The sequence below is a fragment of the Myotis brandtii genome, unplaced genomic scaffold (assembly GCF_000412655.1).
Source record: "Myotis brandtii unplaced genomic scaffold, ASM41265v1 scaffold344, whole genome shotgun sequence".
Lineage (NCBI taxonomy): Eukaryota > Metazoa > Chordata > Mammalia > Chiroptera > Vespertilionidae > Myotis > Myotis brandtii.
The window spans coordinates 7,000,104-7,012,037 of record NW_005363247.1 but is presented as its reverse complement, the minus strand read 5'-3'; the positions used below and the strand labels follow the sequence as shown (position 1 = coordinate 7,012,037).

The 11,934-nt window shown below is 36.8% G+C and overlaps 1 protein-coding gene across 9 annotated transcripts in view; it reads left to right on the top strand.

Moving 5' to 3' along the window:
* Positions 1-11,934, top strand: part of SPATA9 (spermatogenesis associated 9) — a 48,168-nt gene that overhangs the window by 31,782 nt on the left and 4,452 nt on the right. For 6 of the 9 annotated variants that reach the window (XM_014543988.1, XM_014543985.1, XM_014543987.1 and 3 more), the window contains 2 exons: positions 5,583-5,678; positions 9,767-10,352. In XM_014543988.1, the coding sequence (XP_014399474.1) occupies positions 5,583-5,678; positions 9,767-10,045 (375 nt within the window). In that variant the 3' untranslated portion in view covers positions 10,046-10,352. The other 3 variants (XM_014543990.1, XR_001363156.1, XR_001363155.1) reach the window with 3 other exon arrangements.

Genomic DNA, 11,934 nt, shown 5'->3' with positions numbered 1-11,934 from the left:
TCCTTCCTTCCTTCCTTCCTTCCTTCCTTCCTTCCTTCCTTCTTTCCTTCCTTCCTTCCTTCTTTTCTTCTCAGTTTTATATTGCATTTTTGATGTAGAAATTTGCATAGAATTTGTAGGTTTTGTGTGTGTGTGTGTGTGTGTGTGTGTGTGTGTGTGTGTGTGTGTTTCTCCATTAACTCTGCCATGTTGCTGGAACCAGATATCCTTCAGCTTTGCTTTGTTTGTTTGCTTGTTAATCCTCACCCAAGGATATTTTTTTATTTTTTCTGTTGATTATTTTAGAGAGTGAAAGGGAGGGAGGGAGGAAGGGTGTGAAGGAGAGAGAGAGAGAGAGAGAGAGAGAGAGAAACATTGGTGCGAGAGGGACACATCAATTGGTTGCCTCCCACATGAGCGGCTGGGCTGATGGAAACTGCAGCCCAGGCACAAGCCCTTGACCAGGAATTAAACCCAGGACCCTATGTCTGAGGACTGATGCTATAACCACTTAGAAACACCAGCCAGGGCCCTTTTTATTATTATTTTTTTTAAATTATTGATTGATTTGAGAGAGAGAGAAGAAGGGGAAGAGAAGTGTGTGTGGGGGGGAGCAGGGTATTGAGATATGTTGTTCCACTTATTTGTTCATTGGTTGATTCTTGGATGTGCCCAGACCGAAGATCAAACCTGCAACCTTGGCATATCAGGATGACACTCTAACCAATTGAGCTACCTGGCCAGGGCCCAGCTTTACTTCTTAATATCTTTTATAAATTTCAGTATAAGATGGTTGAATTTGGTTTTGGAAGTAAGTAAAGTATAATTCCACTTTTTCATTCATTCAACAAATACTTTTGAAAACCTGACATGTAAAATCATTAGCTTCGGTAGTAGGCATTTATAGATGTCTTGTCCTGGGCCTATGAACTATGGGTGTTGTAAGCAAGCGAGCAGTGCTAGTAGATTGTAGCAATTACATCATCAAAGTGTGCAAAGTGCACTATGGAAGCATCAACAAGGGGCATGTCATTCCAAAGAGTAGTCAGTGTAGGCTTTCCAGAAGGTGATACTTGACCTGAGACTTGAAGTAGGAGAAATTAGCCTTGCAAAGGGAGAATCATTCCAGGAAGAGAACAGTGTATCTGAAGATGCTGAAGAAATCAAGAGCATGCCTTACTTAGGAATTGTAAGTAGTTTTAAATGGCTGGAGTGAGACAAGTGGGAAAATCCCAAGTCAGAGGTCCCTGGGCCCGTGAGGGTAGGAATGAGGAAGAAGCTTTACTTGGGGAATGTGCATTAACTAGGATGTAGAATCAGAATTGCCACCAAAAGGAAACTAACTTGTTTCAAGGAAGAAAACAACATACTGTATCTCAAATCTGAAAGTCTCAGTGATGACTAAAAGAGAAGTATGAACAGTGAAGACAATGGCCTGGAGAGTCAAAGGAACAAAAGAATAACATATGCGATGTGGAGGTCAATGGATCGGTCAATGGCACCAAAGTGTGTCAAGATGTAAGTGGCATAGCACAGAGGAGCTATACCAGCCCTGGTACACTGCTTGGCTGCCTTCCCAACGTGACGGAGTTCAGCTTATGCAGAATGAATTCCAACATGAATTCTTTCAAGATTTGCCAGGCTGCCTGTGTCAAGGTGGAACTTTGTGGTGTGCAGAAGTAAAAGGAGTGAAATCTGGAATTACTTTGCAAGGAGATATGCTTTGCGGATGCATGGAGGACATCGCTTCATGTAGGAAAGCAAGCAGCCTCATTAAGCTATCTTTAGGTATGTTCAAAGGCCCTCTTCATGTGCTCTGTCTCATCTCTGATGAGAGGATGGTGTACCCAGAGCACCTTGAATGATTCTACCAAAGCTCTGTTGGATATTATGTAGGTGGGAACACCAGTCAGGCAGATTGCCTCCCTCAAGAACATAAAGGAGTATTTTCATTAGGACACTGACTATATATCTTCAATTCAAAGATACTAGTATTGTGCCAAATATGAATTACCCAAAGGCCCAACTGATACAGGTGACCTGAAGGGTCTGGTGGCTTGTTGTGACATGAGTGAGCACAGAGAGTTTGGGTTAGGAGGTTCCAGCTGGACATCTTGTTAAAACAGACTTCCTTGGCACCTGGCATTTGCTTTGCACCTTTGTGGGTGCTGAAGTCAGGTTGCTCCTCAAAACCTTCTAGGTTCTTCAGGGCTGAGGTTGTACTGATATACTAGTATCTGCGAGTTCTAGAAGGGGCCTCAGGAATGGAAAACCGAGTGGAGAATATCCTGATGGTTTTCGACATTCCCAGCACCAGTGCTCACAGATTGGTGCATCTGCTAAGCCTTGTAAGCTGCTCTAAGCTGCAGTGACCTAGATAATTAGCTTGAATGCTGACTTGGGCCAAGACACGTCAGCTCCCAGACATAGTTGTTGACTTTGGCAGGCCAAGCAGGGCCACAGGACCGGGAGCACTTCCGGCATTAGAGATAACTGTTTCTACTTTGTGCAGGCAAAGGAAAGAAAACAGCCTCTAAAAGGTCTGTGCCACAGGTGGACCCCAGTGACTTACAGTGTTTTTCCAAGATGAGGGTCAGGTTTTTCTAAGTAAAGTTTACTCCTTACCCCTAACCCTCCGGTGTAGACTACCGTTTTGGGTTTAAACTACAAACCTCACAAATATCAGGCACTTCTGTAGGTCCTTGGATGAGCCTGCCATGAGGCTCTCTTGGGTGGTGTAATTCAAGACCTGGGGAAAGGGACCATTCCTAGAAAGCAGAACTACCGAAATCTTGAAAACATAATTCTCCAGTTTGGCCAAGAGGTTGGGATGTTTGAGCTTTTACAGGACCAACCAATTAAGAGCTTATTTGAAACCAGTGCTCCACAGGATGTTAATACCGGGATAAACAAAGTCAAATAACTTTCTTTACTCTATGTGGACTGCTAGAAGCATTTCCTGTGCTCATTAGTATTGTGAGTTGCTAAGCAAAGAAATGGTCATGTAGCTTTCCCAAAATAGGAAACACTTTTTTTCCTGGACCTGTCCATTAAAGTAGTCAGTATTTCTTACAACACCTACTCGTGAGTCACTGAGTTAGTTTTCCCTATTACTCCCCTGATATCCCTCACCAAGATGGTTTTGGACAACATAAACTAAGTGGGACCTGGTAATACTTCAACCTTCAGGTCACCTGTAAATGGACCTTTATTTTCTAAACTGCTTATAGTTTCCTTTTTGGTGATTTATCCCATTATTAGTGAAAATAAGATAAACACAGTTCTTTTATGAAATGAAGCAGTCAAAATTATGTGGGGGAAATTTAAATATTGAAATGTTTTTACTGTTGAAATATCCATATATCTTATGTAGTAATATTACCAAGTTAAAAAAGAAATATATGGGAATAATATTGATATGAAATACTTAATTTAAATATGCAAAAAACATAAAATTAATATAACAACAAGGTTAAGATAAAATTTCTGAAATAGGCCAAGATTATTTAAATAAAGCCTTCAATTTACCAAATTTTTCTTTATCTCATTTTTACCATACACTCTTCCTGCTCATAGCATGCCAAAGATGAAACAGGGTAGCTTATAATATGAAAAACATGTATTACAAGTGAGTCATAAGTTTGAAGAATGGCCACTTGCCCATAGCCATGAATTTTGGAGGAAATGTATTTTCTAAAAGGATAATTTGTCAAAGGAATAGCAAGTAGTTATTAAAAACATTAAAATGGTGAAAAACTGACCCTTAGGCAATGTACCGATTTATCACTCAGAAGCATAACATGTATCAAATACATAATTTATTTTGAAACTAATCAGTTTTAATTACCTTTAGGTGAAGGACAAAATCTGAAAGAGAAAGATGCATTGAAAGAGTGACTTATGCATTCAGACTCTTCTGTTTTTACTGCATATGGCTTACCAGTTATTAAATATGGACCTCTCACTTGCATTTATATATTCACAAACTCATAATCTTTTACTCTGCTAGCAGGCATTTTGCTGGAGTGTATCTGCTCTCTACTAGTATAACATCTCCTTATAGCCTAACAGTGGGATTCAAAGGCATGCTATCATTTTGATTCTTCTACGAGAGGAAAACAGCAACAGGTGCTTTATTTCCTGGAAAATCTTTTCAGAAGCCAGGAACACTGGGAAAATTTCCAGAATGACTTATAGAAGGAGGGGGCTAAAACTGCACCTACCTATCCCTATATCTAAGAGTTGGTATAGCCTGAAAGGTAGGGAATAAGAAGGGCCTCCCCCCACCAGCCATCTCTTAGCTACTAGGCTAGAGAATATTTTTGCTTCAGCATTCCATAAATCTCTGAAGAAATAAGAAGGGAACTTGTGATAGCAATTTTGTTCACCATTCAGCAGTGACAGCAGCAAGCAAAAACAGAGTTTACTACAATAACAAGTATTTAGAACAGAACTTGGTACACAGTGCCACGTAAATGTTTGTTCATTAAAATGTTATCACAGGTTCTTTGGAAACACACTTGAAAGGGCTGCAATATACCATTGAGTAGATATAGTGTAATTTACCTAATCGTTCTATCATTGTTTCAGTTTTTCAATGTTGTAAATATCTGTTCTTTGTAGTTTGTGTGCATTATTTTATCCGCTACAGCCTGTACCTTTTGGGGGTTATTGAAGCCATCAAGTATCTCGGCTGTTACTGCAGAGGAGCATGGCTAACGGCCACAGCACTGCTGACTGGCAAGGAAATGGTTTTCCTAATGTCCTCATTTTATATCCTACTCAAGGCAATAGAGGTGGCCTATGAAAGTATAGCTCCCTTGAATCGAATATGTAGTATTATTGTTCTAGGCAGGGACACCTTCTATTACCAGAAGGTGGAAACATCTGAGAGACAAACCCATTATTGATGTAAACCTTCTCTTGGTTTCAAAAAGCATGCTGGATTCGAGCACAAAGCTTTTCCTGAAGCTTAATGATCATCTAGGATTAAGGATGGCCTTCAGCAGACTTATGATTAACATTTCCAAGCAGGTCATTAATCTCCAGGAAATGTTCAGTGTGTTGATTACTGTTTGCTTAATTGAAGAAATGAATAATGTAGTAAAGGATGATTACATAAATTTGAAGAGACTGTTGTTCTAATATGCACAGCAGCACCCCCTAGTGAACACTTGGTAAATGTAAAAAAAAAAAGTTAAGGTTTTTATTTTTTATTATTTGATCTTAAGGAGGGAAAGGGAGGGAAGGCCGGAGGGTTGGGGGGGGGGGGATTGGAGAGAGAAACAGAGAAACATTGATTGCCTTCTGGTACAAGGAACGAGGCTCTAACCAACTGAGCCACACCACCGGCCAGCGCAAGGTTCTTAAAATTGACATGTCAGGTTTTGATGAGCAAAAGAAAGTAAAAGAAACTTTTTTTTACAAAAGGAAAAAAAGAAACTAATATATTTTTAGAATGTGAAAACCCAGATAGATCTAAAGTAAATGACTTTATTTGGAAAAATTACTTAAAGTCTCGTTTTTCAATAACACTGTAAAATTTAACATTGCAGCATTGAAAACTTCTGTCTTAACAAGAAAACTCTCTTCTGTTTTTGCAGATCAGAAAGGGTTCTTTGTTTGATATCATTTCCTTTCCAGCAAAGACTGCTTTAACTAGCATAATGTATGCTTCATACGCAGCACTAATTTATTTGGTAAGTTAAGCAAAATTATCAGAATCTAGAAATAAATATCCTTATCTTATGTAAGATTAAAGATATACTGTACATTCTACTCATAAACCAAGGTACTATTCTCTTGTTACACAAAATAATTTTACATTAAAAATTTACTTCAATCTACTAAAAGCTAATTTGCTTAAATAACTTAAATTATTTTGTTTTTATAAGGTGTATTACCACTTGGTCAAAATACTGTGGTTTTTGCTTTCATTTAGCTATAGCTGTTTTGTTTCAGCCATTGTGCCATAGTTGGCTAAAATTCAGTATTCCATTGTTTAAGTCTGTGATTTGGGGGAAAACAAATGTTAGTGTGTTTTGAATTATGAGTGCTGTAAATTAAAAGTGTATTTTGAGTTACAAGTGCTGTAATTTAAAAGTGTTCATCAAAAGACTCACTTTCCTGGTGAAAAAAAACACCCTTTTCCTATTGCCCAAGAACACTTATTGTGTTCTTAATCAAGTGAACTTATATATGTAGGTATATTTGAAGACTCTCTGTCCTATACAGTTGATCTATTTCTCTATTCTTGTACCAATTCAACACTATGATTTACAGAACCTTTATAATGTCTTAATAATTGACAAAAATATAAAAGCTTTTATAAATTATAAGGGATTATTTATTTTAATCTATTGCCATTTATACTTACCTTTAAATTTTTTTAAAAAGTATAACATACAAAGAGAAAAGTACGCAGCTTGAATCATCATAAAATCTATTAACCTATGTACCACACATGTCAAGAAAAAAAATATTACCATCATTCTAGAAGTCTCTTTCTTGTCCCCCTCATAATCTCTAACCTTGTCTATAAAGGCAACCACTATTTTGACTTCTAACACCATAGATAGTTTTGTTTGCATTGTATATAAGTAAAATTATATACAACATATTCTTTTGTATTTGCCCTTTTTTTGCTCAGCACTATCAATGCAAGATTCATTTATTTGATGCTTGTAGCAGTAGTTTGTTGATTGTCATTGCTGTGTAGTATTCCATTAATTGACTCTATCACTATTTATCCATTGTACTGTTGAACATTTAGAATATTTACAGCTTTGGCTATTGTAAGGTGCTATGAATATTCTTGTACATATGTTTTTGGTGAAATTGCTGGACCATAGAATATGCACATGTTCAACTTGTACAGATGTTGCCTAACAGTTTTCCAAAAATGGTTTTAACAATTCATTCCAGGAAATTATAGAGTCCAGTAGCTCAACATCATCACCAACACTTGGTATTGTCAGTCTTTTCCATTTTAGTCATTCCTGTATATATGTGATATAATCATATTGTGGTTTTAATTTACATTTCCTTGATTATTAATGAGATTGAGTGGATTTTTATACATTAATTGGGCATTTGAATGTCCTTTTTGTTAATTTCTGTTAAAGTATCTTCTTATTTTTCTATTGGGAATTGTCCATCCTTTTTATTTTTTATTGTACTTTAAAAATATATTAGGAACAAACCCTCTTTTGGTTACATATGGGCAAATTTATTTTATTCCATGACTTGCCTTTTCCTGTTTTATCAGTGTGTTTTAAAATGGAAGTTCTTAATTTTAATATAATTTAGTTTATTAACTTTTCCATTATGTTCAGAGATTTAAATATCCTAATTAGGAAATTTTTACCACATCCAAAGTCATGAAACTCTTATTTCTGATGTATTCTAGGAGCTTTATTATTTTACCTTTCACTTTTAGGAATTGGTATGAAGTAAGAGTCAAACTTTTTCTCCATGGGTATCCAATTGAACAGACTCACTTCCCTGGTGAAAAAAACACCCTTTTCCTATTGCCCAAGAACACTTATTGTGTTCTTAATCAAGTGAACTTATATATGTAGGTATATTTGAAGACTCTCTGTCCTATACAGTTGATCTATTTCTCTATTCTTGTACCAATTCAACACTATGATTTACAGAAGCTTTATAATAAGTCTTAATAATTGGCAGAATAAGTCCTCCTTTCAGCCTTTGAACATGGCATCTCTCTCTGTTTATTTAGGTCTTCTTTAATTTATCTTAATCATTTTTACAGCTTTTTTGTTAGATGTCTTGCACATTTATGTTAATATTTTTTATCATATTGAAACACACAGTAATAAAGACTAAAATTCCCCATAATCTAGATTCAGTGCAGTCCCAATTTAAATATGAGCAGGTGTGTGTAAGTTGAGTAGTTAATTGTAAAATTTATAGGGAATTACAAGGGGTCAAGAATACCCAAGATACCTTTTTAAAAAGTAAAAAAAACAACAACAACTTAATTTTAAACACATATACAGGTTTTTTTTTAAAGAACAGAGTTTATCAAATAAATATTTTGAAAGTGTTTCTAATTTTTGAGATGTGCTCAATATCTTAAATGTGAATTTCATACAAAATTGGCATTCAATTCAGCTAGAATGCAAATACACTGCAAAAAATGGGTTGGATGAAATGGCTATGTTGAACAAAAAGAAAGAAAGAAAAAAAGAAGCCTAAAACCAAAATTAATGTAATTTCCCAAAGGCTTTTGAAATAATCTCACATGATTTGTCATGTTATAAACATTCTAAGCAGGTAATAGAAACAATTTTTGGTTATCTGATAATTGGTCATATATACATCCAAGCAAGACCTAGGAGTGGTCAGGTCTGGCATTGTGGTTTTGAAGGCATATAACATATATGTTGGAAATTAACACTCTGACTGGAACCATGCCAAGTGAAAAGTTGACAGAAATGTGAACAACATTAAGATGAAATCCATGGAAATAAGGAAGCAATAATCAGAAAAGTAGGAAGAAAATCAGTGCAAAGGAAATAGACTCAGGAGGTTGAGATTGATAAGTGTCAAAACAAGCAGAAGTCATCAAGAAAAGTGAAGATTTTATTTCCATTAGATTTAGTAGTAAAGGTGTTGGAGGTAACCATCTTGAGAACTTCCCTTCATTTTCTAAAACTGGGACAAAAGTGGTTAGAATGGGCACAGATAAAATTTTGTAGGTGAGGGAAAAAGAAATATATCAAATAGGATAGGACTTCCCAAACTTTTGTTATAGCATGGCATACACAGAAAATGATCATATTTGGGATAAATGCATGAAGCTGTCTTCAGCTGGAAGTGATGCACCTCAAGTTTTATAGCTCTAGGTTTGGACATACTCAGATGCAAGTAAAAAAATACCTGCAGTTGCCTTAATTGATAAAGATATTTAAATATCACTCTTAATTAAAAGTCTGGAGTTAGGCTGGCATTCCCAGGTTTGTACAATGGATTTACAATGTCATCATGAACCCAAAGCATTCTGTTTTTGGAATTGTATTTCTCTATATGTTTTGACACTTTCTTAAAGTACTAAATGGTATTTTTTGAGGGGAATTGGATCACGTTTATTTAGAAATCATTTAGCTTACTAAATTTTTACCAAAATGGTTGTGCCCTTCCAGTTGTACACACAGGTATAAGCAAAGTCCAGGGGCTACAAAAGCAAAAACAGAAAACCTACTGTGAGGTATTAACATGTTGGAGACATTTCATCTCTCAGAAGAAATTTTCATTTAATTAAATCAGGAGAATGAAGGAAATGTTTCATTTAATTAAATCAAAGGATAAACATATAGAACATTAATGAATTGAGAAAAAGGATGTAAAGCATATCTTTATTGAGTTATACTAGGTTTTAATTTTCTTTCTAGATTATGGTGCTATATATTTAGAACAAGGAATCAATCTCATGATGTTTGCCAAGTGCCCGGGGTTCCAGAAAGAAAGTGCTTCTTTATTAGAATATGTAGATTAATAACTTTATATTAAACACTAGAGGCTCAATGCACGAAATTCGGGCAAGGGGCTTGGCCCTCGCAGCCCTGGCTGCCTCGGCCCTTGCGGCCCACTGCCTCGCGGCCCCACCACTGGTCATTCTGGAAGGTCATTCCTGAAGGTCGTTCTGCTGTCAGGTCTAATTAGCATATTAGCTCTTTATTATATAGGACTTTATTGCACTTTTTATCTGCAAGTTCAGTAGCTTAAAAATAAACTTTACTTTTCAATATTTTTTCATTATTAGACAGTCTGTGTTAATGCTGTTCTGGAGAAGGTAAAGAAAATTTTCCAAGAAGAAGAATCCATAAGGCAAAACAGAGAGGAGAGCAAACATCTTAGAAAATCCTTTTCTGCGCCTGCACTTTCTGAGCCTATGTTTCCCGACGGTGAAATCAAAGTGAAATCTTATTGTTCATTACTGGATCAGTCTGACAATATTTCAGATTTTCCTGATAATATGCTGAGTAATAAGATCCAGGTTTTACATTCTGTGTTTGACCAATCAACTAAAATAAATGAATGAGCAAATCTGAACATAAATATCACTGAACAGCTTAAGAATTATCTATGTAATAACATTTCATCTGACAAAACTAGGAAACTAGTTTTCATATACTGACTACTCTGCTTTTAAAAAGAATGGGGAGGAACTAGTAAAATGTCATTCTCAAGTGTTTATATGGTAGAAAAAACAGAATGAATCGATGCAGAATATGACTCTGATTATTTTTTAATGAACATGAAAATTTACCCTTTGGGGGGTTAGACTTTATGCTGTGCTTTATAATATAGGAGTATGTACTGTATAATACATTTATGTTTTTATTAAAGACTTGTTTTGAGTTCTTTCTAATTATTTTTCTGGGAAGGAAAAAAACCTTCTCTATCAAAATGCTACATGTCTTTTTTAGAGATATTTTTCAAATAATATTTGTTTTCTATCTACAGGCTAGATCAGTGGTCGGCAAACTCATTAGTCAACAGAGCCAAATATCAACAGTACAACGATTGAAATTTCTTTTGAGAGCCAAATTTTTTAAACTTAAACTAAATAGGTAGGTACATTGTTATTAACTTAATTAGGGTACTCCTAAGGCTTAGGAAGAGCCACACTCAAGGGGCCAAAAGAGCCACATGTGGCTCGTGAGCCGCAGTTTGCCGACCACGAGGCTAGATAGTTTGAGTCTGCCTATTTCACTTCTTTTGTAACTCATCTATAAAGTATGAATATTTTGCAATTCATTGATGTCAGGAATTTGTAAAACAATGTTATTTACAAATCTGATGAGAACATTTCTGTACATGAGGACAGGCCTTGATATAACATTTTTTATTTCCAGATTAGAGTAACAGATCTAAAACCAGAAATCAAGTCCATTAAACTCATTGTTGTCACTGGATCCTGAGAGAAAATGCTCTATAATTGAGCCTGCAAACTAGAGCCATGGCTTTGCCTGTAGGAGGTACTTTGGTTTGTTCCATGCATTAAAATTCTGGCCACATTTTAAGACCTGCCTGGTCATTGGAGGACTGGCACCTGATAAAATAGGCTGGGATGTGTCCATCCTAAAAATGTACATTTCCTCTACCTGGTGAGTAGCTATTGCCATAAACTATTTATATAAAGCCCAAGGCTGGCTTTTTAGTAGTAGTATGAGTAATGAGTAGCAAGTGTTGTATTACCTCATGCTACCCATATTCCAACAGAAAAGGAAATACAATAATATGTAGCAAAATGCTCTGTAAGCAGAGCCTTGAAGATAATACTATATTCACTTATTATCCTATCTAATAATAGACAAACATGGTAATTAACCGTACCTCTGACACTCTTCCCATTGACTAATCAGGGCAATATGCAAATTAACTGCCAACCAAGATGGCGGCTGGCAACCAGGCAGCTGAAGCGAACAGGAGGCTTGCTTGCTCCAGTGACGGAGGAAGCCAAGGTTCCCCGCCTGCCGCCGCCCAGCTCTGAGTTGCACTCTAAGCAACTATGTTGCAATTATAGAAGCTAAACAATCCCCAGAAACCTGCTTTCAGTCAGCCGGGCCTCAGAGCTGGAGTTACAACAGTGTTTCAATTATAGAAGCTAAACAAAGCCCAGATACCTGCTTTCAGCAGCGGAGGCCGCAGAGCTGGAGCCGAGCCTCAGAGCTAACGCCGGCTCTCAGCTCCAGTGACAGCCATAGAAGGTAAATAAATCCCAGAATAAAAAAAATTAAAAAAAAAAAGGAGAGGTTGGGAGCTTCAGTCACGCGCCAGCCTGAAAACGACCCTCAGCCCCTCATCCAGACTGGCCAGGCACCCCAGTGGGACCCCCACCCTGAAGGGGGTGTGACCAGCTGCAAACAGCCATCAGCCCCTCATCCAGGCTGGCCAGGCACCCAAGCGGGACCCCCACCCTGATCC